Genomic DNA, 27,564 nt, shown 5'->3' on the forward strand with positions numbered 1-27,564 from the left:
ACTTTGGGCAAGGGATACTTTCTAAAAATAGATGAAGACAATAAGTGTGAGAATGTGAAGTGTTTTGTTTACTTCACAATGTACCTGTAAGGAGCAATTGAAGGTTTGAACCTGTGAGGCAATTAAATCGACAAGTGAGTAGACATTTAATTAAGTCTGCCCGGCCGCCAAACCCAAGCAATCTCATTGGTCAGTTCACAAGCCCTGAATACAAGGTATGAATCAACGGATGGGTTGTATAGTGTTATGGCAATGTGTAAGGTATCAGGGGTTGGTTTCACAAACAACTTAGGACTAGTCTTAACTTAGTAGTCCTAGGAGATATTACAAACTTGAGGCTAGTCCTAAGTTAGGTGAGTACCTCGTCTTAACTGGAGATAAGATTACAATGCAGTCACTCTTTGTGAAATCCACCCAGGTTGGCTCACTAGTTTCTTTCTTAACTTAGTAGTCCTAGGAGATATTACAAACTTGAGGCTAGTCCTAAGTTAGGCGAGTACCTCGTCTTTACTGGAGATAAGATTACAATGCAGTCACTTTTTGAGAAATCCACCCCAGGTTGGCTCACTGGTTTTTGCTTAACTTAGTAGTCCTAGGAGATATTACAAACTTAAGGCTAGTCCTAAGTTAGGCAAGTACCTCTCTGAGATAAGACTACAATGCAGTCACTCTTTGTGAAATCCACCCCAGGTTGGCTCACTGATTTCTTTGCAGCCTTTTCATCTCAGTGGACTTTGGTTAGAATCCTACCTCAGACCGGAGACTTGTAATTCCATGTACATTGGGTTCTTATTCTTAGTCAATAACTAGTTGCGTGGGCTTCCCCGGTTCGGGGGTTTCCTCCCACATCTAAAACTAAACATTTCTTCTTGTTTCTAATTGAAAGACAAAGAGTGGATGAATTACGTTTACTATCATTATTTCCAAAAACCTTTCCATATCATTATTTCTATCAATTCGGTTACAATTCAGAAAGTGAAAGTTGCCTCAGGTAAACTGATTTCCTGCTTACCGTTTAACTTAATCTATTTGTGAAACTAAACTAAGAACGCTATCTTAATGATTACTAAGAGAATGAAACTGCAAATCCTTGTAAGAAGATACGATCAACTTCCTTCTGACTTCCTCAAACCATAGAGAACACCCTCCAGTCACCCCCCTAATGAAAAACAATGAAACAAACACCTCCAACAAACAAACGACAAGTCTCAAGAAGACACTTTTATTACTCTAAAAGCATGCACTGCATGTGTGTCATTTGTGAAATATGAAGCACCATTCCATTTCCTAAATATGTCAATTTTACAAAATAACAAATTAAATCAAAATCCATAGCTCTACATTTTGATTGAATCAATGACCCCTTTCCCAACCTCTGATCAAATAGAACCCAAATTGACCCACTTCTTCGTTTCCTTCACATTTCCAGATAAATATGTGCACTGAGATGAACACACATGTTGGGCGATATTTTGTTGATCAAAATTATGCAGGATTTAAGATAAAACTGCCAGTGCAATATAACATTTTTATCAGATACTTTGTGAATTTCTTGCAGTATCTTTAGGGCCTGTGTGTATTGTCAACTTCAGATTATAACATAAAAATAGGAAACATTCAGCTGAAATAAACATTACATTTTTCCTACGAAATGGACAGAATATTTTTTTCCAATTTATCTCAAATTGGTGTTCTATTTTGGTTTTAATAGATGTTTTTCACAGAACTCGGGAAAGTGAACAGTGCTCAGTACACACTTGGTGTAATTAAAAAATAAAAAAAGTAGTTTGGTTTTCATGACATCATCCAGGGTTTCTAAGAAACATGACGTCCTATAATAAAATAATAAAATTGACAGAAGATGATCAACAAATATCTTATTAAGATGTTTGCGTCGTGACATTCTTCAGATCAGTTATTTGAAGATTTCATATTAACAGCTGTTACAGACACTTGAGCTAATTATTACTAACGATCAATACATCCTGTGTACATAACTGCACTCATAAAGGTATAATCTAAGTTGTGAAAAACCCTGGAAATTGATCTAAAAGATGTGAGTACTCAGTCTTGGAAAAGACTTAGAAAAGACTTACACAGAATTCCAAGACTGAAACTGCATGTAGTTTAGATTTCTCCTAAATTCATAAAATAACACTAGGTACAAGTTTCTGTTTCAATATTTACTTGTATTTTGTTCAATTACCTTTTAACTTGTCTTTAACACACATTTGCTTTAATGCACTTTCAGAAACATTCAAGAAACACACCATGGAAACAAAGTAGTATTGTCTTATTGAAATGAATAACCATAACACATATTGTTTTTATGGAGTGTATGTATACTTTAGTAATTGTTAAGTAATCTTAACCTTTAAACTCTGATTAGTTTAGCATCTTGTAAATGAGGTTTGAAGAAGTAGCAGGAATATCACGCCTGATATTATCACTGTACGAGAAGTGATTCATGTTTACGCCTCAGATTCACAGCAAGAACGAATGCTTACAAGTTTCATTTAAAAGTGATTAAAGTCTGCTTTGAAGTCATCTCTGGTTTCATTTCCATAAAACACGTCGTGTAATAAACCATACCACTAATAATAAGCACATCCCTTTAAGATTGGACGTTTGTTCCCTCTAAGAGCAAAGCAGGCGTCACACGTAATTACCCACACCCATCATGTTTATAGACCACCTGATCCTTGGTGTTTACCATCCCCTCGAGGGCTTCCCGGTCCCCTAATCTAACACCTGTGACGTTTTATCACTCAGGGTGGATATTACTATAACTTGTCATATTTAAAGTGACGGGAACCAGTTACTGCCATGTTGGTTTTGTGTCAAGGCAAGATTGTTTGAATGCTTTTGGTGCTATATTTAGTAACGTCCTGAACTTCGTTTTGCTCTTTTCACTTTGTTTTCACTATTTCTTTTTGTCCAAAATGACTTTTTATAACACCTTGAACTTTGTTATCAATGGTGACTTTTTGTCATACTGAAAATCACTGTGACATTGAAAATTCTGGGTTTTTTTTTTTTTTACCTTTTAGACCTACATATAAAACATTACAATCTGGCGACTTTTCTGAAGTAAGAACAAGTATCTTCAAAACACTCAAACAGGGCCTAATTTCATGGCTCAGCTTGCCTTACCGCCGAGTTCTACAATTGCATTCTTCGCTTTAAAGGCTAGTGCCAAATTTCTGTGCTAGCTGTGTAAGCAAAGAACGCCTAGTACCGTGGAAAACACACACACCCTTCTAATGTCTTGCTAACCTATGAAATACACACGGCATAAGCGGAATTCCCTGCTTTTTGTAAGAACTGTTTCTTTTCTCTCCATAAGCAGAGCCATGAAATTGGGCCGGTCGTTTCCACAGCAGGCATAAAGAACTTTGGTAAGTTAATAATTATTCTGATGGATACCAGTCATTGTCAGCTTTTGTCCGACGATCAAATCACAAAATCAAAAACACAAGTAACTTGTCCAGGTAAAAACAAACAAGACATGAGATTTGAGACAACAATAACTGTTTGTCTGTCTTATAGGAAACTATAATTTGTCAAACAGTGTTTAGGTTGTGGGTGTGAAGGGTACCAGCTATATAATGCATAAGAGGTCACGTCCGAGGGTAGGAACCATCCACTTAATCGTTAATGGATGAGGTAATTGAAGTGGGTTTGTGTTCTCATTACACACTAAGGGTGGGGGCTGCATGCTTCTATTCTTTAAAGGTAACCAAACTATCCATTTAGACTGTGTTGTTATTTAGCCTAAGCAAAAGACTCTGCTAGGGTTGAAACATCAGCTGCTAATTTCACCAAACTCTTCCTAATCTTAGGACTTAGGAAGAGTTAAGTTCTGTATCTGAAGACGTTAGGACGCATTGAACCCATCCTAAGTTAGGATGAGTTACTTGTCCTAACTCGAGAAAGGATTAATCCTAGCGTTTCGTGAAATCGGCTGCAGGCCACTGACTATTTTTTTTAAATTTATACCATAAGTCCTTTTGGTTGGCAATGGTATGTAAATTGCAAAAGCTAGTTTTTTTTCTCCAAACCAAGTTTTGTTTAAATTGTAATGCACAGCAGTCTTTATCATTACTTAAATTGTTAAAAGAAAATATTTTTAACATAAGTTCTTACCTTGTAAATAGTAGCTTCCAGCCGCTCCCATTAATAGTAAGTCATCCTACAAGATAGACAAGATGGAAATCAAATCAAATACAAAAACCTACAAGACTTGGAAAATGTAAACTTCCTTATCCTTTAAGTGGGAATTCGGAATAGTCGATGTTAAAAAATTATAAATTTGTTTTCTCGAAACTGTTTTACCCATCTATCCACCCCAAATTCTGATTTTCAAATATTGAGTGGCTTTATACCAAAATCTTTGCACTGAAGAACAAAGTAATGACTCAAATAAGCCAAAAAATATTATTTAATGGCAGTATGGACACTATTGGTAATTACTCAAAATAACTATTAGAATAAAACCTTACTTGGTAACGAGTAATGATAGTATAAAACATTGTGAGAAACGGATCCCTCTGAAGTGATGTATTTTTCGACAAAGAAGTATTTTTCCATAAGTTTGATTTTGAGACCTCAGATTTAGAATTTGAGGTCTAGAAATCAAGCCTCTGAAAGCACACAACTTGGTGTGACAAGGGTGTTTTTTCTTTCATTATTATCTTGCAACTTTGACGACCAATTGAGTTCAAAGTTTCACAGGTCTGTAATTATATGCATATGTTGAGATACACCAAGTGAGAAGATTGGTCTTTGACAATTACCAAAAGTGTCCAGTGTCTTTAAGATCAAAGATTTCCATTCTCCAACATAAGTAGTTTTAAATGGCTTTTCCTGGATTTAACAAACAACTTTCATTTTTTTGCTTTAATCAGGAATAAAATTGATGATCTCGGCAAGCTGAGTATCTTGTTCATGTTTCCTTTGTTTTGTATATCCTTGCCCAATGGTGCTGGTTTTCACCAGATGGAGTTTCCTCCCACATCTAAAAAATGAATTTTGATTTTCAGTTATTTCTTTTGAGCCACCCATCCACAATCTTGAAGGAAAAAAGTTAAAATTTGTAAACTTTGACAATTGTGAATGTCCTCTAGGAGTCACTTTAAATCAGTGATTTAAGACATGCCCACAACCTCAGCGCAGTCTCTCACATTAACGGACATCCTCTTTACATCTTAACCCTGTCCTGTTAGATAGCACTGTTTATCAACAACACCATGCCTCTGGGAGTCAACAAAATCGATTCAAGCAAATACACAACCGGGGTAAAAACAGAACTAGATTGTGTCGAGGACATTGTTCAACCAATGCACGCTGAATTCAGGCTAACCCATTTCTGGTTGGCATGTATTAAATCAACCATACCATGATCAACTTGAGCTGAGGTTAAAGCCTTTGTGAGAAACGGCTCTGCACAATCTGAATTGAGTTCCAAATGACGTCAAATGTCAAAGGTATTTTATTCACCCTTCATTGTGACGATATCGGAAATCATCTTAAGCCATGGGGAAATCCCTCTAAAGTCAGACCTTTTACTGAATTTTGTTGTAAAGAGATTGCTCCGGTGTGAGGCTACATGACCTAAGCTTTAAGAGTTCAGAACAATTAAAGACAAATCCGTCAGATGGTTACAACTTGTGGATTCTTCTCCTTGACAGAAGTTTTTTTATTCATGGCTGTGTTGTTCCAGCTTCCATCATAACATTAAGAGTGAGGAACAATTAAAGACAAATCCGTCTGATGGAAACGACCGGTGGATTTTGCTCCTTGATAGGTTTAATTCATGGCTGTGTTGTTCCAGCTTCCTTCATAACATCAAGAGTTAGGAACAATTAAAAACAAATCCGTCTGATGAAACGACTGGTGAATTCTTCTCTTTGATAGAAGGTTTAATTCATGGCTGTTTTGTTCCAGCTTCCTTCATAACATGTAGAGTTAGGAACAATTAAAGACAAATCCATCTGATGGACATGACCGGTGGATTTTGCTCCTTGATAGGTTTAATTCATGGCTGTTTTGTTCCAGCTTCCTTCATAACATTAAGAGTTAGGAACAATTAAAGACAAATCCGTCTGATGGAAACGACCGGTGGATTTTGCTCCTTGATAGGTTTAATTCATGGCTGTGTTGTTCCAGCTTCCTTCCATAACACCTTGCCTTTTCAATAACGTTTTGTTCTTCTCAATTATGATAAAATACTTGCACCTTTAGTTTCAACCATCTGTGATGGATCTAAATACAGATTATTAACGTAAGTGTTCAAGTATGCATGCAACCACACCCTACTCCTACAATTTCAAGATATGTAATTAGAAACACTGCACTTTTTCCATAAACTCATTCAATTTTAATGCATTCCAGACACAGCATAACGAGGCTTTAATTGGAGAAACTAGAGTTATTAATAACACTAGTTTGGCTGACTGCACCTTTGGGTTTAGACAAATTTACATTATCCTCCTCATTCAAGCCTTCAACATATCTTTTTTTTTAATACATTTTGTTAGTGTCGTTTTAATGAACTTGTGGAGCGAAATAAAATAACGATACAAATAAATAATTATTTATTATACATGTAGGCTTAATTATTATTTTTGAATAGATATTAATATTTGGGAATACTCACTTTGGCAATTTCCACACTTAAACCCGCTTGGCAATGGGTAACCTTAGCGAACCCCCACTGTTTCACTGAAGAGAAAAGGAGAGAAGAAAAAAAACTTATAAACTTTCTTTCATCAAACATAAAAGAATTGAATTAAAGTGCAGGAATTTAGGCACCTGCAATTCTTAAAGAAACAAGGGAGGCGACACATTGTTAGTCAGAGGGATGTCTGGGTGTCGATAAGACACCCCGTTTTAAATTTGACCACCCTGTTTTATCTGTCATGTACATGTAAATATATTGTAAGTAAACAATTTGTCACTCATTTTTTTAGTTTTCAGCAAATTTGTACCCTTTTTTTCCCAAAATCTTGGCTAAAGACTTGAGAGGAGGGAGACCAGAACTTTATCCAATTAAATTCAGTTCAATTAAACTAAATTTATTTAAATTATATTAATTCATCACAGTTAACAAAAACAAAGTGAAATTGTTTTCCTTGGTGTACACTAAAAACTTCAAATTTAAAAACAAAATTACAAATTTAAAAACAAAACTACAAATTTAAAGCATGTTCTTTTACTCTAAGATTATCAATCTCCTAAAATGAGACTTCCCCTTTAAGGACAAACTGAAATTATATTATTGAGTTCTTTACCTCACTGAACACAGCCCGGAATTTCTAACGTCTAAATGTGCTTTAAATGAGAAATCTTTGGCTGACCTTGTTACGGTCTATTACATATATTGTACACATCATATTACTGCATGAATTGTCAGCTGCTTTACAGCACTCCCTAAAGGCAAACAACAACATCCCCCCCCCCTCTCCACCTACCCCAAAGGAAACCAGGCAAATACAAACTCATCACATCCTTGCAGCAGATACATATATTAAAGGTCTCCTAATCTGTTTTAATTTGTTTGTTTGTCTTTTTGTTTGTTGGGGTGTTTATTGGGATGTGTTTTTGTTTGCTTGTTTGTTTGTTTGTTTGTTTGTTTGTTTGTTTGTTTGTTTACTGCAAATCTCGGCTAAATTTGTGCTCAACTGGTGTTTGAAGTTGCATGATCATAATAATGAAAGAAAAAACATCATTGATGAACAAATTTTTGTGCTTTCAGATGCCTGAGAAATGCTTCAGGCCTAAAGTCTTTTATCAGATTCAAATATTTGAGTGCTTTCCAAAATTAAATTACTTTAGAACTTCAGAGGGAGCCGTTTCTCACAATGTTTTACTATCAACAATTCTCCATAGCTTGTTACCAAGGCCAACATATATGTTTTAGGCTAACATATATTTTTTCAGTGATAACCAAATGAATCCAGTGCCTTTAACTGGGATGCTATAATCATAGAACGAAGGAAAATCTAGCTAGTTGCTTCTCCAAGCATCTGCAAAAATTAGACACCTGTTTAAAGAAACACGTTGCCTTGGATCAGTCGAGTTGGTCTTTGAAAAGTGTTTGTAACCGTTTGTTATAAAATGCATATGGGTAGAAAGGTGTTTTAAAAGTAGAATACAATGATCCACACAAACATGCCTCGAAAATGCACGGTTTTCCTTTTACCTCGTCGACTAACACGTTCAGCCATTTATGGGGGTCAAATTTTTTACTCCCATAAATGGCCGACCGTGTTAGTTCGCAGAGTAAAAGGAAAACCACGAAATTTCGCGGCAAATTTGTGTGGATCATTGTATTCTACTTTTAAAACATCTTTCTACCCATATGCATTTTATAACAAACGGTTACAAACGCTTTTTATAGACCAACTCGACTGATCCAAGGCAACGTGTTCCTTTAATAAAGGACGGCTCCTGATGATGGAACTGAATTGAACACTGAGTGTATTAACCAAGGCACCTGTCTCCTCATTGTTTCCCTGTAGGTACAAACAGCTTAAGGCTGTTCAAACCTCGCTCTGCAAACCTTGCTGTGCAAACCTTCTCTCAAACAAACCATCCCTCCAACAAACTCATCTTAAAGGATCAGAACAAACCGATAAAATCTCAGTAGATTCAGCCGTACTTCTTTACAATCAAAGTAAAAATCAAGCGAAGTTTGTTTCATAATACTTTCTGATAGAAAACAACAAACGAAAGTATTCAAGGAGGCTAGTCAGGTTGGAGCTCCAAGAATAGAGCCGGCTCTGCAGGGCATGACATTAAGACTTGACTGCATGTCCGTGGCCAGTGATTTTAGTGTCAGGCCAGTAAACTCAGGATTGGACAAGTCTGATGGTCTTGTGTTTTTCAATTGAATAAAATACCTCATTGTAAAATCTTTGCTAAGAACTGTTGACTGTGATTGTGATATCTATCTTTCATTTCCAAGGAAGAGGGAGACAGTACAAACTAATTAGCATAACGATAAACCTTAAACAATTTTCTAATCTTGAATTAACCCTTGTCTAACCCAGAGCAGTAATCTTCCAAGTGCTATCAATGATTACAAAGGTTTTATCTTCTCATCAACAAACATCTTAGGGAAGCAGTCAGCAGGCTGACGGCTCTTATCTTTCTTAAACACAAGATGCTTTTATTTTCTCTTTTGACAACCAAGAATGACAGCTGTTTCTTTTAGTTTCATTCTCAATAATCAACAGAGTCGATTATTGTGAATTTCAACAGAATCCAGAGAATTGGTTGTGTTTTCACTGCTTGATGAGCAGGAAGTCATTTGTCTGTTAAATCAAAAATTAAAATGTTCTGTGTTTTAAATTTTAAACCTTCCCTTAAAAAAACAAAAAGGATCAAAAGAAGCAGTAATAAAAAAAAAAAATCATTTAAAAAATATAAATTCATTTGTTGTGTCAGACCAACAATGTCAAATCTCCTTAAAAGAGCACTGATATAACATGTGAGTTTGAAAGCTTCAAAGTGTTGTAATTCACTATAAATATTATCACACCTAAAGCAAAACCAAAAGGCGCAAAATACAACATTTATGCATGTAGCGGTTTGTAAGATACAACGCTATAACAAAATTGAAATACAATGTTGTTCCACTGAAAGAACAAATTGTTTATTTTTTGCAACTAATTTGTTTCAAGTACCGGTATGTGTATTTCAAAAAGTAGTTCAAAAAAATAAATAAAAATGTGCATGATACTCTTTAAATTTAATTCAATTAATCTTACTGTCAAAATCTTGAAATCCAATAGCGTTTTAATGACAATACCCAAGATTGATTACTTTTGGGGGAAAAGTTTATAAGATTCATTCATATCGAGTTCAAACCAATACCAATCCAACATATCAATATTTTTCTCTGGAATCAAGGGAACTGAAATTTGAACACTTCCACAAATTGAATCACAACATGATTATTGTGATTGGAGCAATCATGAACACACGATATGTTGGCACAAACTACCTGACAAAACATCAACCCATTTTGGATTGTTTTCATTCAAATCATTGAATTTAATGAAATTCTCACATGCAAGCATTTTCATTTTAGAGGTCTGAAATGAATGGAATTACTTAACTCTCCGAACAGGCAACTCAATGCACGATACTTCACGCTCTGTCCTTACTCTATGTTCATACAGGCAATGAAGGTGCCCTTGAAATACTTCCAGTACAAGGAGAAAATGCCTTGGTGCCCTTGCCCTTTCAAACATGAAGCACACAGGCCTGCCCATGGATGTGGACCAATAATATTGATAACACATCATACACAACTGATATACAGTGTGTGTGTACATCACCCAGCAATCACTCTCCTACCCATTAAAACCTCTTTCCAGTAAAACTACCCTTCTATTTGTTGTTAGAGTGAGTGGAGAGTACTCTGCCCATTTTCAACTTAGTGCTTCTACAAACATCAAAAGAAAACCAGCCCAGCGTTTAGTGCTATGATACATACATCCACCCTCCACAACTCACAATTTGGAGAAATTGGCAGTTCCCATTTTAAGACAATCCCTTAGAGACGACCATAGGTGTCCAATTACAAGACAACCTTTCAATCCTATCACTCAAGCAATGAGTACTAGATGGATCCACCGCCAGACGATACGGCTCATCATCACTAGAAAAATTATTTGGGAAAAGAGGGGGGGGGGGGGGGGGACTACGAGCCAACTAATTCATAATTATCAGCAAAATAGGAATCTGAAGAGGGGGAACTTTAAGATGGCGGAGTAGTAGGGAGGAGGGTTCATGGAGTTTAAATAAACACCTTCCTACAACACCGGAGACTCCTACAAGTCAAGTGTGCCTTTAAGACGGAAATCTAAACTTCTTATAATGTTGCTGTACTTCTGTCTGGCATCCACAGTCTTAAAGGAAAAGTATTCTTTTGGTTATTGAAACCGCTCAATTGTTTTAAAGGCAGTGGACACTATTGGTAATTAGTCAAAATAATTATTGGCATAAAACCTTACTTTGTAACGAGTAATGGGGAGAGGTTGGTGGTATAAAACATTGTGAGAAACAGCTCCCTCTGAAGTGACCTAGTTTTGGAGAAAGGAGTAATTTTCCACGAATTTGATTTTGAGACCTCAAGTTTAGAACTTGAGGTCTCGAAATCAACCATCTAAACGCACACAACTTCGTGTGACAAGGGTGCTTTTTTCTTTCATTATTATCTCGCAAGTTCGATGACCGATTGAGCTCAAATTTTCACAGGTTTGTTATTTTATGCATATGTTGAGATACACCAACTGTGAAGGCTAGTCTTTGACAATTACCAATAGTGTCCACTGCCTCTAATCCTGTTTAAATGTAGATTTAATTCCTGAAAATTTAATTTCAAATGCTGAAAATCCAAAGCATGTCGAGATGCAGGAAGAATCCCTAAATAGGAATACACAATGTGAGAAGCGTTACTGCAGTACAGTAACCAAGTTTTAGTTGCCGTTCATGTCAAGGCTGATTACCAAACATATACTCTTCCTTTAAAACATATCAATATAAAACAATCCTTTTAGACAAGCACAATAAATTGTGGGAAGTGCATGTACTTTTCCTGAGGGGAATTCTGACATTCTGTCTGGCAGGTTTCAATTCCTTTGATAGAATGTAACTTTCCACTCTATAGAACTCATAAATGTTGTGGTCAAAACCGTTTCAAAGCTACCTTCAATTTAATAATTTCAGTTTCTTTCAGGTGAGAATAATTTAAAGAGAAAATACAAATTAATAAAGGAGTTGGTGAAGTTTTTATTTACTGAAATAATAATATAACAAAATTGACCCTACATGTGTAATAATAGAAATTATATAAAAATGAAGAAAAAAAACTCTTTTGAAATTACTGCAAATAATACTTTTGTAAGACCCTTTTGTACAAATATCTCAACAAAGATTCTGTAAATCTATAAGGTTACCGTTCAATACAAACCCTAGCCCGAGGTGAATAGAGAGCCAGAAATTGCTACAGGCTTGTAAAAAAATCTTCCTTCAAGCATAAAGTTGCGAGGCAGGAAGGAAGAAAGAAAAAAAAGAAATCGATGATCAACTTTGACTAATCCTGATGCCAGTCTCTACATGTAACACAAGCTGAATTCACTCTATTCAGAATTGCAAGCTACCAAGAAACAACAAGCTAAGCAAACCCCCTTAGGGACTATTACACCTGTGTCTAAGTCTAATGAGACTTTTAGCAATTAAGATAATACAGGTGTATAGTAAGCCAAGTCAACATTGTGGTTCCAACCATTTGAGTCATACCTAGTGTACGTGTACAACTTGAAATCTCAACTTATCGGCATTCAGGTGCACGTTGCTGACAACTTGACGTGCCGCGCCGTTCAAAACAAGTTTGTCTCTACGTATGCTGTTCATCGCCTTGACAACCACAGTGCTTAAATGCCACAGTGTCTCACAATGACTCTTTAAAAGTTCATGCGAATTCTCCCTTTAGACTTTGAGGAAAGACGCTGAGGGAAGACGGTGCAGTAAGACGGTGCAGTAAGATGGTGCAGTCAGACGTGCATCTTCGCACTCGATCACTCAACCGGTCAAGGATGCTGTGTTTTTTAATACTTGTATTGATCTAGCTTGACATAAAACACATGGCTTTGTGATTACCGAGGCTTGTATCTAAAATCCATGAAATTAAAGCCGTATTTATATCATAGCACAACACGTACACACGTTGGATGGCAGCAATGGAAGCAAATTAGTTGCATAAATGCACGCATTTCAAATGAAGTGTATACGGCAGAAAAACCACAGGCCGTGCTAAAAATAACACCATCCAATTCAATAACACACCCAACCACTTCATGACCCCAAATACCTCATGTTTTTTAAAGAAGAGCTCAACAACTGAGTACTCCAGCAAGAAAAAATACACCGACTCTAAATAACATGTTAACAAATAAACAATTTAAAGAACGGAATAATGTTTTCATGATGCGGTTTATCTAAATGCAGACATGTGATGTTACCCACGTAGTACAAAAGGCTTTATTAATAGTCAATTGCTGATCAAAACAACCTTGAATAAAGAAGACATTAAATAAGAGGAACCCAGAGGGGAAATAAGGAAGGTTTTAAGATCAGCATTCATCTCAACCTATCTCTCCTCAATTTACTTCATTATGTTTTCATTTAATCTTAGAGGATGTTTTCCTCTTTTTTTCCCCACTTTTTTTTGGTTAAATGCATAACAATAATGTTACTTAAGAAAGACCTCAAATAATAAAGTGAATCTTACAGAATATGCAGATTGTAAGAAAATAAAAAAAGACAACCCTTAACATTTAATTTATTCATATCCTTGCTAACGTGGACTGAGGTTTTCTTAGAATCATGACGGGTACTCTGCTATTTTATGTCCTGGTCCCATTTTAAAATCCTGCTCATGCATGTATTGATTGAGTCATGTCATGGAACCAGCTCATATGTCATGTAAGGATGGGTACCGGGCAGATATCCGTGCGATAGTGATAACATATTGGTGAGTCGGTTGGTACCCAATAGCGTGTGAATAAGTGATACGGATAAAAGTGGAGAAGCAAGTGTCAGCTTTTAAGTGAAATTTAAAAAAAGATCCGTCTTTGAAATGTCCTGAATAATAATCAGAAAAAGAGAAAAAAAATCTTGAAGTGAAAATTTTAGGAAAAAGTCACTTAAAAATTTAATATTCTACTCATTTTAATACAACACAAATGACTTTCCAACAAAACATCTAGGTGCTTTCTACATATTATGTCACCCAATTTTCAAGAAGGAAAAAACATGATAAAAATATAAATTCACATGCAGCCCGCTGTCAATATCTAGCATCGGGTAATATCAAGAAATTCAGACATCTTGTCTATGGACCTCCGACTTCAATGGTCCCATGACAAAAAAGATTTCTGAAATTGCAAATAATTGAGGAGACTGTTCACGTACACGTTTCACCATTAGCGTCAATGTTTCTGAGTGTGTTAATAGGAACATCGTGAAGCCTACTACACAGGAAGAGCTTCTCTATAATTCACTGCTTTAATTGTCTCCTAAATGGCAGTCCATACTCAAGTGTTCCGGAGCGAGTTGTCAAGTACTTCCGAATCTGAACAATGGATTAGGCTAAAATTCCATCACAGGGTCAGTATTGACACAGGAAACCATGGTAATAGTATCAAGTTGATTCCCCAATTCTAGAAAATGTAGCACTCACATCTACTGTACACATTTAAGTGTAGATTGAGAGAGGCTGGAGAAAGACCTGCTAAGTCATTCATTCATGGGTAAATCTCTCTTCCACTTAACTTCATCTTTCATTCGTGATCAGAATATTGATAAAAAGAATGCTTTGAATAAATGCTCAAGTTGTGTTTTGAATGTTGCCAATTTATAACAAGTTGCAGTGCAGCATCCATGCATCAGGGATGTAATAGGCTGTTGAGAAAAAAACCTCAACTCTGAGTGCAAAGTGCAAAAGCATGTGAGCTTGAAAACTTGCGATCATGAAGCCCGATATTATTAACATTTATCTTTGGTTTTAAAAGCCCTACTTAGCAATCTGGGGCGTTATTATATGGGTTAATCTTCTTCTTTTTTCACAAATTTGTTCCTTTTTTTGGGGGGGGGGGGGGGACAAAAATAAGAATTCCTATTTTTTCAGGGGAAAGAAAAAACAACTTTTTGGGGGCTCTCAAATCTGTCAAATATAGAAGTCTTTGAGGGCATACAAAATATTAATGAGCTCAACGCTCTGTTCTCCTTATTTAGTGGGGTGCTCCCCTCAACACTCAAAACATGGAGGGGCTAAAAAAAGATCCTCCATTACCTTGAAATACAAAAGAACCTTCAAGAAACTGACAAGTTCAAAGAATAAATCATCTTACTCATGGCAATAAAATCCAAATCCATCTACAAGCGATAATTTATACCAGGGGTTCTATTTTCTGTCTTTTCTTCTTTCTGTTTGAAGTCCTCATCCTTTCCCTAGAGACCACAAAGTGCCAAATCTCAAGTCCCAAATATGGACAGAGAAATTAAAGCTGAGAATTCCAGCTTCGTGGTAGTATGTTATAACTATTACCACGGTGACGTATTCTACATATCGTCTGACAAGAACAGATATCTATGGGATCATAGATACTAAGTCATTTTCCGGATGTTTCCGCACGCATCATGATCATACATGTATAGAATGCAGCCATTTTGGTTGCTACGGACTAGCATCTGGCATTTAAAAAAACTTAAATACTTTTTGTATATTTTATCTCATGTGTTATGAAATTGGATTAAATATGAGAAAAGGGTTAATAGCCTAACAATTCGACCCTAGAAGCAGCCTTTGAGAAAGACTCTGCTATGGTTGAGACGTCAGTCAGGCCCCCGCTAACTATTTTTTGCATTTATACCATACATGTCCTTTTGATTGGTATTAAGCACTTGATAAATGTTTTTTATTAGACAATAAGTTTGCAAAATATCCTCCAGTTTATTGTTAATTGCTATCTTTGAATCTAGATACGGCCCAATTATTCACGATTCCAGGTTGGATAGTACAATTACCAGCAGGATACAACCTACGCTCCTCATGGATAGAAAAAACAATTAAATTTCAATCCAAACTAACTCTGTGTAGATACGTGGTATCTTGACGCTGATTTAGATGTCTCAATGTAATTATGTAAAACTCAAAGCTGGATTTAGAGGTTATTGATACTTGTAAATAATTCAGTTGCTCTAAAGACAGCTGCCGTTGCCTTTTTATATTTCCCGCAATCAAATCATTCTTGCAAGTTGTCTGTCAAGTTGGTTGTTATCGTATGGAATTATTGACTAACTTCTATCGGCATGGTGCTCAGGAGCTTGGAGGATAACAAATATGTAATCAAATCAAAATAAATTGAGAATATTCTTGGATCATTGTTTGGTGCAGGGTTCTGCCACAGTGGTTCAGTGCCGGAAAACCCGCTCCGCATTCAGAATTCCCCAACCACCGCTGGCAGACTTTTTACTGTTTCTGACCACCACACATTTACCAAATTTTGTAAATTATCTTGCCAAATAATTATTAACAAAACGTTTTACCAGTAAACAAAAATTGGTATCCAAAACCATTATTTTTAACTACCCGGTTAGAGTCTAACTCTAAGAATTAGGGATAAAATATTTTTCACCCACCACTACAGAAATCCTTGGCAGAACCCTGTTGATGTGATGCATTTGATTCGTTGGAGTCATTTTGATTAGATCTAGACAATCTTGTCTGACTGTGAAGGCTTGTTGTATGGAACGACCATGACAATAACAAAGGGTTCTACAAAGCTCATTATTGATACAACTACGTCAGGTCATAGGTCAAACCGCATCTGACTAGATAGCACGCTTAGAGAAGTCTGTTCCAGCTACCACCATTGTACCACTCACTTAATGAGAAACACTTAATAGGTACCATGGTGACTCATGCTCAAAATATAAAAATGACTTTTAAGATTGATCTTGAACGCCTGTGGAGTGATGAAAACCATCACAGCATTGATGTGGAACTGGTTTATAGACAGAGAGAGAGTGGGTCTCATGGTCTCAAACAGTGGCTTAAATCAAGCACCATACATCCTGCAAGTCAAGAACCTTGGGTAATGAAACCACAAGAGTGAAACCCGATGCCTCTAAATCCAAACAAAGAAAATATTCCAACAAACCTAGAAGACCAAGAGGAAACCCAACACTGCATCAATATTCTGGACAGTTGATATATTGCAATAACGTAATCTATGAATCTTTTTCTTTAATACACACTTTGTATTCACATAGTTTACTATATGAAGGTAAATCTTACCCAGGCAATTAGTGTTACTGGCAGAGTTTACACTCGTAGCAATTAGTGTTACTGGCAAGGTTTACACTACGAACGCATCTAGATATCCCTACCACCATGATGAATGTAAATCTTGCCCAGGCAATTAGCGTTACTGGCAGGTTGTCAATTGTAAGATGAGTAAGACGTGATTGCTAATCACCTGTGTTTCCTCAGCAGAATCCATGTCAATTGACTTTAGACAGTTTATACAGGACACAACCATGCAGGCCTGATACTTCACAGAGGCAATGAAGGCAATTGCCTCCATGCCCCCTGATCATTGCCTCAGTGCCCTTCAATTGCTCCAGTATAAATTTTACAATATCCTCATAGGGTACACTTTACCAAGGAAAACATTCCTTAATTTTGTGGTGCCCTTGCCCTTTCAAAAATGAAGCATATAGCAAATGCTCCAGTAGGAACTTACAATTTCCTCTCAGATTGCCCTTTTACCAAGGAGAAAATGCCTTGGTGCCCTTGCCCTTTTAAAACAAAGCATACATGCCTGACAATGTCAAAGTGTAGTTTACAGTAAGATCCAATCTTGGAGCTCTTACAATAGGAGGCTCCATTGTGGATACAAAGAAATTAAACTTGGACATGACATTTGCCCATGGTCTCTACTTAAACACATTTTAAAGAAATAAACTTCAATGATTAGTCACTGAAATTAACAGTGGATGCTGTATCAAGAGCCCTTCAACTGTTTTACCTATACACTGCTTTTGTAAAGCACTGTACTTTCCAGAGTCCTGTGAAAAACATTCACTGCATACATGTACTCAAGTGGAATTCGAACCCCTGACCTTTGCCATTCAAGAGCAGATGTCTTACCACTAGACCACCGGATTGCCAGATAGCCAGAGGCACTTTGAATTTGTTTAAGATCAAATAAAATTCTTCTTCTGTAATGCAAATTTAACATCTAGTTCCCAGATATCAGAGGTTTGTGGAGGAAGCATTTCTGCAACCACTAATTCAACAATTCAAGCATTTTCAAGTTTATGAAATCCTAGGCAAAACCTGGATGCCTTTATCTCGTCTTGGCCTTGGTGCCCCTTAAAATATCAAGTTTTAATGGATACCTTCTCTGAGACAGTTGCCATGCCACCTAATGAACCAAATGTCAAGACTGTTACTTTGTTCTGTTTTTGTAGAAGAATTTATAAGAGCCTACATGTTGACACTGAAATTAAACTTCACAACAAACTAATCAACGCTACACGTACATCTTGCCTGATAAAACTGAGAACTCGTATTTAATTCACTTTAATTTGATTACTGATATCGTGACAGCAGAATCTGCAACTCAGTTAACTAAAAAAAAAAAAAAAAAAAAAAAGGGAATTAGAATTCAAACTGATTGCTTCCTGTTGAAGATTTCAAATTAGTTAAGAAGAAGAAGAAGACGAAGACGACTAAGAAGCAGATGAAGATGGAATTGAAAACCCTGATCAGAACCTGACCTCAGGCTGAACAGGTAGGATGTTAGTCCCTGGTGGCAAGACGAACGTGTCAAACATTGTTTCCTCGTTAATTCTCCACATAAACACTAAGAGGATTGTTTTGTTTTATCATGCATAAGAGAAAGAGAGAGGTTTACGAACGTCGTCATAGGCTGAAGGAGTTTAAGATTACAGTCATCTTATTGTTAACCTCATGGAGGTATCTCTAGTGAATAAAGCCTGATGTGCCAATCGTTGTTTCTTTGTCAAATCTAGAGAGAACTAAGCGGATTGTTTTGATTGAGAAGACAACGATTGGGAAGAAGATTTCTCTTCCGTGGTCCCTACACAAGAAGATTTCTCTTCCCTATACACGATTGTTTTTACTTCTTGTAAAACAAACTATCAAAACAACGTGTGAATTTAAGTTCCTTCACTAAATAGTACACTACAGGCAGACAATAATGACATACATAAGAATAAGCTATAAATAGTAGGAAACTTGCAGGTACAACAACCATGTAATAACTCTCTCTTGAGTGAGTGTTGGCTCAGAAAAGAACCGATCTTGAGTGAGTGTTGGCTCTGAAAAGAACCGATCTTGAGTGAGTGTTGGCTCTGAAAAGAACCGATCTTGAGTGAGTGTTGGCTCTGAAAAGAACCGATCTTGAGTGAGTGTTGGCTCAGAAAAGAACCGATCTTGAGTGAGTGTTGGCTCAGAAAAGAACCGATCTTGAGTGAGTGTTGGCTCTGAAAAGAACCGATCTTGAGTGAGTGTTGGCTCTAAAAAGAACCGATCTTGAGTGAGTATTGGCTCTGAAAAGAACCGATCTTGAGTGAGTGTTGGCTCTGAAAAGAACCGATCTTGAGTGAGTGTTGGCTCTGAAAAGAACCGATCTTGAGTGAGTGTTGGCTCTGAAAAGAACCGATTTGTTCCGAACACTATTGTACTCTGCTCAGCTTCAGGAAGAAAAAAAATGTTCTTATTTTTTTCTCCTGAAGACGAGCAGAGTGTAGCGTTCAAAATATCGAAACCAGTTCTTTTCAGAGCCAACACTCCCTCAAAAGTGACTTTATACATAGTTGTACCTGCTAGTTTACGACTATTTATAGTTGATTCTTATTATTTTTCACACCATGCAAAGCTTCAAACATAACTTAATGACATACGTCTTTGTGTCAAACATTTGTACTTGGAATTCCCATTCAAGAAAGAGATGTTTTTTCATTGTGCAAGCAATAAAGGCTTGATGTTTGAGGATTTACCGCCCCTCGTCCATTATCTGACACAATGAATTAGCAGAGGCTGAGACCTAATGTACACCCCTGTCAAAAAGCAGACACTCTCAATTTCATCAAGTAATTACCATCTTGTGTGTGAGGCGTTCTGTTAATCAGCAAAGAGGCGCTGCTGCTGCTATAAACCATGGAGGTAGAATAAACTAAGACTGTAAGGTTTCGCTGGATAAGAAGAAGGAAAGCATGAAATGAGAAGGGAGGAAAGAATTTGCAACACAGGGAGGAGATTGTTTTGGTTGGAGATTGGAACATAAATCATCAAGGCGTGTTTTATTGCACTGTAAGCAATGCCTCAAGATGCTTTTGATAAAATGGCCTTAAATATAAATTTATGATACTATATAATAGGAACGAAGAAAAACATGAAAAGGAGAAAAGTGAAATTTTATATCAGGACATATACGCCTCACAACACGAGATGTGCGAGCTCATACTAAAGTGACCAATCATAAGACTGCAGGATTTACGGAACTTCCAAGTGATATTATCCCCTTAGGTATTACTTACACATCTCACAGAAAACAGAAATAAAAGAAGAAACTGCTTGATCAACAACAGTATCGTTTTGTCCATTAACGACCTAATACAACTGACCACAACTTCCTATGTCGTCCTGACACACTACCACCCCTCTACCTAGAGGCCAAGTTTCTTTTCCATCATCCATGGAGGTAGATCTCTAATATCCAGTTGGTGATTCGTGCTGCCCTGTAGGCATTAGACTCTTCCTAGAATCTTATTCAGCATTCAATCCTTAGTCACTCTTTACATGGGAAGAAATCACAAACACCTCACTGAGATTCTCAACAAATGATGAAAACTTGTTGCCAAATTCTAAACCTATATCATTTTATTTACTCTGTTTATTAATTTCGTTTTACCGAGGATGACCCATACAGCACACTGATCATTTGGGCCCCTCACATAATATAAACACATTAAAGATTAAATACATATAGCGCCAAGACTTGGCAGAAAGCGCGCAAGGGAAATACTTAAAAGGACAAAAGGACAAACAGACAAAATTTTCTAGCATTTAGCTTGAGGTAATATCCCAAGGGGGGTATATATTGACTTAAGTCTGTTCTTCAAACAACGTAAGGGTCTGGACATCACTGTCCAAACATATTGTCTTCTTTTCCAACAAAAATTAAGAAGATTCATTTCAGCATCAGGAAAGTTCTAAATGTAATATGAATGGCAATTAAGTATTAGTGCTACTCAAATGAACACAGACAAAAAATTCTAATTGAATAGTAAGTTTTGTCACACACACACAAAACTAGGAATATCCCCCAAATCATAATTGTCTATGTATCTTATTTTAGAAAACCATAACCTCATTATTAAATAACATGCCTTTGGTAAAGATCCCACTTTAATAACTAAAACAAAAATATTTGATTTTTGTTTGGGGGGGGGGGGGGGAGGGGGGTGATGCGATATGAAAATATTTCAGCCTCTGCTTATGAGATTCAATTTCTATCTGCTCTGTTAATCTCATTTGATTAGGTCTAGTGATTAAAAACAAAGGGAATAATAATTAGCCTATTTCTGTTGCTTTTTGGGGTTACATAAAGGTTGATAACAAGTCAAGAACAAACAAAGATGATTAGAATTAACCAACTCATGCTTGCTACTGTCTTAGTTTTACTTCAAGTAAAGAACACTGACTCAAAATTGAATACTCTTCAAGTTGTAGAGGCAGGGAAAGAATGAAGGCTTAGTAATTATGAAAAGACATCAAGCACGGAAGGTACAAATTAAGAAAGAGGGAGATGAGAAAAAATACCCTCAGTTCCACCCCTAATATTTTATTCTTAACTTTGCGTGACCTCTTCTAACTTGCTATAGGCTGGCTTCCTCCATGCTATAGGGTGCGATATTTCAATCCGGCTGTAATTTTGATTGACAGCATTTCGCTGCTGGCACTCTTGATGCGTTGTTTGTTGCTTCTTTTGATATATTTGTTTGCTAGTTGATCAACAAAGGAAACGTCAAGCCTAGTGCAGCATTACTAATCTCTACTCAACAGAAAATCATCAAGATTAAATTTCACGTGATTGCCACAGGGTAATCACATATCTAAACAAAGATCATTACATCATTTCTTAATATTGAAAGGGAAAACCTATGTTGAGAAAGCTTTTAAATATGACAGGTTTCTGAATGTTAAAAATCAAAATGAGTACATTTGAAGTGTTTTCATTTTTAAGACAACATTGAGCTTTTGTGTCATTACCACTTAGTCACTATTGACTGATTTTTAAAAGTGAGTTCTCTGAGGGATTAATTTCCTTCTTTTTTCCTTCTTTTTTCCTTCTTATTGGAGAGGATTTCTTCTTAAAAACTACTTATTGGAGAGGAGCTGATGTCTTGTAAGTAAACCAATAATTTATAAATGTATGGCTGAATTTTATTACATAGAAGAGTAGAATAATTCACAGCAGACAGGACTCCTTGTAAAGCCAACATACATAAAAACAAAAAGTAGAATAATTCACAGCAGACACGACTCCTTGTAAAGCCAACATACATAAAAACAAAAAGTAGAATAATTCACAGCAGACAGGACTCCTTGTAAAGCCAACATACATAAAAACAAAAAGTAGAATAATTCACAGCAGACAGGACTCCTTGTAAAGCCAACATACATAAAACAAAAAGTAGAATAATTCACAGCAGACACTACTCCTTGTAAAGCCAACATACATAAAAACAAAAAGTAGAATAATTCACAGCAGACAGGACTCCTTGTAAAGCCAACATACATAAAAACAAAAAGTAGAATAATTCACAGCAGACACTACTCCTTGTAAAGCCAACATACATAAAAACAAAAAGTAGAATAATTCACAGCAGACACGACTCCTTGTAAAGCCAACATACATAAAAACTAAAAATAGAATAATTCACTGCAGACACTACTCCTTGTAAAGCCAACATACATAAAAACAAAAAGTAGAATAATTCACAGCAGACAGGACTCCTTGTAAAGCCAACATAGATAAAAACAAAAAGTAGAATAATTCACTGCAGACATGACTCCTTGTAAAGCCAACATAGATAAAAACAAAAAGTAGAATAATTCACAGCAGACACGACTCCTTGTAAAGCTAACATACATAAAAACAAAAAGTAAAATAATTCACAGCAGACACTACTCCTTGTTAAGCCAACATACATAAAAACAAAAAGTAGAATAATTCACAGCAGACAGGACTCCTTGTAAAGCCAACATAGATAAAAACAAAAAGTAGAATAATTCACAGCAGACAGGACTCCTTGTAAAGCCAACATACATAAAAACAAAAAGTAGAATAATTCACAGCAGACACAACTCCTTGTAAAGCCAACATACATAAGAACTAAAAGTAGAATAATTCACAGCAGACAGGACTCCTTGTAAAGCCAACATACATAAAAACAAAAAAACAAAAGACAATATTTTTGAGTAAAAGGATTGTTAAGGATTTTTGACATTTATTTTTTCAGCGCCCAGGGCAAGTTTCCACTCAATTATGTTTCAATTGTATTTAAGAGTATCTTGGTTTTAAGGAATATAGAATTGATGAATTTTACGACCTAAGGTTTTATCTTCCTCTTGAGACCAGCCTGGATATTACCGCAGCAGGATGTTTCTATAGAAACTCAGTTTTTTATCATCAATTTTAATAAAAAGACAGATCTTTGGATAAGGTTTGATGACAGTTTTCACATTGAATGGAGCTACCTATCGGTCAGGATTACATTGCTAGGAACTACACAGATAAAAAGATAACAAGAAAGGAGGAAAAAACCAAGGAGGAAACAAGAGCATTTGTGCAACCCTATTACCTGTATCTTTACTGTGTTTAAAAATAACATTGTTGTCGTTAAGGATTCCGAGAAGAAGGTAAATTTTGAAGAAGCAGGAAGTTCTTAATATGAGAAACACTTGAACTCATTCCAAAAACACAACAGAATATTTGAAGTTCAAGGAGTACAGGTTGGCTCCAAAGTTAAATGTACCTTAATTTACAGAATTTAATTTGCAAATAAACTTGGGTGTACACGGCAGCTAACGGTTGGATATCTTCAGACTGGCACCCCGCACAAAGATTGTAAAAATAGGCTTAGAATAGCCGAAGCTTGTTAGTTCAAATCCCACTCTTGTCAATTCTTCTCCATTTAACCCCAAATTAATTTAGACAGTAAAGGCTTGTTCTCATACCAGTAACAGTTACAGCCGTTAGTCTCAAGAAATACAGCAACAGTTGTACCAAGAAAGACAGCAGAATTTGTCAAGAATGAAAGTTGCAGTTTTACAATAGAGACAGCAGCATTGTTTTAAGAAGGACAGTAAAAGCACCCTTTTTCAAGAATAACAGTAAGCAGCAGTTTAGTCAAGAAAGCCAAAAACAACCTTTCTCAAGAAAGACAGTAAAAGCAGTTCTTCTTCAGGAATGACAGTAGCAGTTTTTCAAGACAGAGTAGCAGCGGTTTTGCCAACCTCCCGATGCATTTTGTATCTTTAAGACTCTCTCAAGATACAGTCACCATCCCATCATCCCATTCTCCAAAATCCACTTAAGATTGCATTTAAATCTCCCTGGTGTTTTCAATTCGTAATGACCACCTCAAGATGTGTGTAGAGATTAATGGACTGTTACCAATGGAAATCCCTAAGTGGGCATTAAGTCAACATTGTCTTTATTACAAACCACCCAACTCAAACAACCAAAGCAATCAGTATGTTGAGCACACAGCTGCTCTGTACAGATGAGTTTTACACATCCGCTAAATCTTTTGCTTCAACTTGTGCAAATATCGTCAGAAAGCAGAGATAAAAGGTACATTTGTGGGACCATGGCGGTACTCGCTGTACTTATTTCTTCCCCCATGCTATTATACTACCTGTACTAGTCATGCACCTTATGTATGGATCTAGGGTCCCTGTTCGCTCTATCGTGCATGTCAATCTTTACATTTTCTTAATTTTTTTTAGAAAAGCATTTTGTTTGTTTAATGTGATCAATAAAGCAATGAAATTAACAGTTTACAGATTAAAATAATAACACTAGGTACTTGTAAGCGCTTTATCACACCCCTAGGGACATATCAAAGTGCTCAGTATTTTTTCCTTCCAGGTATGTGGAGCTACTGAGACCTACTCCTTTAAAGCACCATGTAATGTTTATCAGCCATTTAAGCAAATTCCAAGAACATGGCAACATTGTTACTCTTCATCCTGTACCTCTTCAAGATGTTGAATTCCATTACAATCTTTCATCTCATTAATCTTCAAACTGCCAAATCATCCTCAACCTCTTAGGGTAATTACTTGCGTGTGTACAGAGTCTTAGAAATAACACTTTATAAAGCCATCTATTATTCCACTCAAAGGGTTTCATCTCCTTCAGAATAAATATCAAGTTGAAGCTTTCTCAACAACTATCTTAAAGGCAGTCGTTACTCAGCTACTGTCTAAACACTTCTCCACCTTCCACAGTATTTTCTCGGCCCATATCCATGGCGACTGTTATTTTAGGTCATACTATTTCCTAAAGCATTGCTTGGACAAAATTACTCGCTTTGACAAAATAAAAATAGAAATGATTTAGAGCAAACCTGTGTAAACATCCTGTGATCAATATTGAATTTGATATTGTGTTATGATTGAAGGGGGGAGGGAGAGGGGCATAACCAGGACCAAATTTCATAGAACTGATAAGCACATAAATTTGCTAAGCATGAAACTTTAGCTTTGATAAAAACAGGATTACCAACCAAATTTCCATTTGTTACGTATTGCTTGTAACTGGTACTCAGCTGTTGTCTGCTTATTCTGAAAATCACTTGGAAATTTGGTTAGTAATCCTGTTTTTATCAAAGGAAAAAATGTCATGCTAAGCAAATTTATGTGCTTAGCAAATTTATGTGCTTAGCCGCTCTATGAAATTTGGCACAGGACAGATGCTGTCAAAGGAAAATCTACTCACTATCATTTGTCCTGCAAGGTGAATACTCCCGAAAATGTGTAAAGTTGTTTGAGCTGACATAGCAAGCTCCGACAGGTTCCCTTTCGTCATTACTCATATCAGCGGTATAGAACCACGTATATCTAGGAGCACATGCCTGTAAGGTTAACGAGAAGGAGGTCATTGTTAATATTATGGCAGTTTGGATACTTGCTTTAGGTAATAGAGTGTCATAGTAATCTTTGGGGTTTTTCCCCCCAACACCTTGGCTTGGGATCTGTTTCTGGCTTGAGGTTCTGTTTGACGTTGTCTTCTTGGTTGGGTTTGGGGAGGTGCTGGGGTTTGGGGATGTGTTGGGGAGGTGTCTTCTTGGTGGAGTTTGGAGAGGTTTTTGGAATGGGGAGGGCTTTGGAGATGTTAGGGAGGGGTTGGGGAGGGGTTGGGGAAGATGGGTTTAGGGGGAGAGTAAGAGTGTTAACTTACCACTACTTTGCCATCCGGGCCAGAGCTTTTGAGAGAAGCACCAAACCATTGGTGAGATTTATCTGCCACTTGACCTCCATTAGTGTCCAAAGTATGACCTGAAAAGAGTCAGACAGTAAAACAAATTCAGTAAATAACTCCTTTAATTTTAACCAGATGCACAGGAGAGTCCATCAGATTCTTCTGCCTCTTTCCCAAAGATTTTCCTCCTTGGTTACATCATCCACCATGGTTACATCATCCACCATGGTTACATCATCCACCATGGTTACAGCATTCTAAACATGGATACTGACATTCCCCCTTCAAATCAGACGTCTTACATGTGGTTTTTTGTTAAGTCATTTTGTTTTAATGAGAGGTGAAGCTGAGCTGAGGCATTTATTTGATCAATCTACTCCATCAGCGTCTCAAACTTTCTTTACTGTCACAGAAGACAGCCTTTGGTATTATAAGACAAATGAGACATTCCGACGTCTCAGCAAAGGAGGGTTTTTCATCCTAACAGCAATATTCTCATCAGTATGATTCTCTAGAATTCATTATCACTCCGGACCTATCACTTCATTTAAATTCTATTAGATTGTTTATGGCGAAATTGATCATGAATTTAATTTGTTAGGAAAAAGTTTCATTGCATGAACAAACCTTGAAACAAACTGAAGTTAAAATTCATCAATTCAGAAAATATTGTAATCATAAACAAAATGGCACCAATTTGACTTTGTTTGTAGTACTATTCCCGCCCCCCCCCCCCCCCCCAACATCCTAACCATAATAAACAACCCAGACTGCCTCTTCCATTGACTGAATTGGTTCCAATTACAAGCTGAATGTAAAGCTTGTTAACATTGCAGTACATTTGTAAAGGACCAAAGACTGACTTATTTTTCTTGCTGCAATGTAAATACCTGAGGCCTTATGCTTTCTCTGTATTCAACCAAGGACTCTAGCGTGTTAACAGCACAGGGTCAGTTAGGGTCAAAGGATTAGGCTGTATCACACACAACTTCCATCTACTGAAATGTTGTTTTGATGCAATGATTGCATCTTGGCACTGAGGTGAGGCCGTGTCCGAAACAACGACTTCGGCTACAGCTATGTCTAGATCAGCGCGTCTACCAGTGTTGAAGAATAGCAGACGCGCGCGATCTAGCCGTAGCTGAAGCCGAAGTCGCCGTTTCGGACACAGCCTTAGTTGGTGTTCTGCTTTTCCAGCACCGATTTTTGCTGAATCTTTATTAAAATTCATTTACAGGATTAGTAGATCTGACAAAACAGTTGCCGGCAGCGTTCACACTTTGTGTAACAATAATAATTGATTTTAATTGATTTTTACCCATACACCGGTGTGTGTTAGCACTGTATACTCAGTACTTTCCCAAGTCCTGTGAAAAAATATCACAGGCATGTTACTCGGGTGGGATTCGAACCCACAACCCTTGCAATTCTAGAGCAGTGTCTTACCAACTAGACTACCGAG

General features: G+C 36.7%; 1 protein-coding gene across 1 annotated transcript in view; it reads right to left on the reverse strand.

Moving 5' to 3' along the window:
- The window catches only part of LOC117299879 (integrin alpha-8-like), a 75,402-nt gene that overhangs the window by 29,880 nt on the left and 17,958 nt on the right, over positions 1-27,564 (reverse strand). Inside the window, exons 3-6 of the mRNA XM_033783465.1 lie at positions 26,082-26,179; positions 25,620-25,755; positions 6,659-6,723; positions 4,147-4,192 (exon numbers count right to left, since the gene is read on the reverse strand). Of these exons, the coding sequence (XP_033639356.1) occupies positions 4,147-4,192; positions 6,659-6,723; positions 25,620-25,755; positions 26,082-26,179 (345 nt within the window). The remainder of the gene's footprint in view (positions 1-4,146; positions 4,193-6,658; positions 6,724-25,619; positions 25,756-26,081; positions 26,180-27,564) is intronic.

The sequence above is a fragment of the Asterias rubens genome, chromosome 15, assembly GCF_902459465.1.
Source record: "Asterias rubens chromosome 15, eAstRub1.3, whole genome shotgun sequence".
Taxonomy (NCBI): Eukaryota; Metazoa; Echinodermata; class Asteroidea; order Forcipulatida; family Asteriidae; genus Asterias; species Asterias rubens.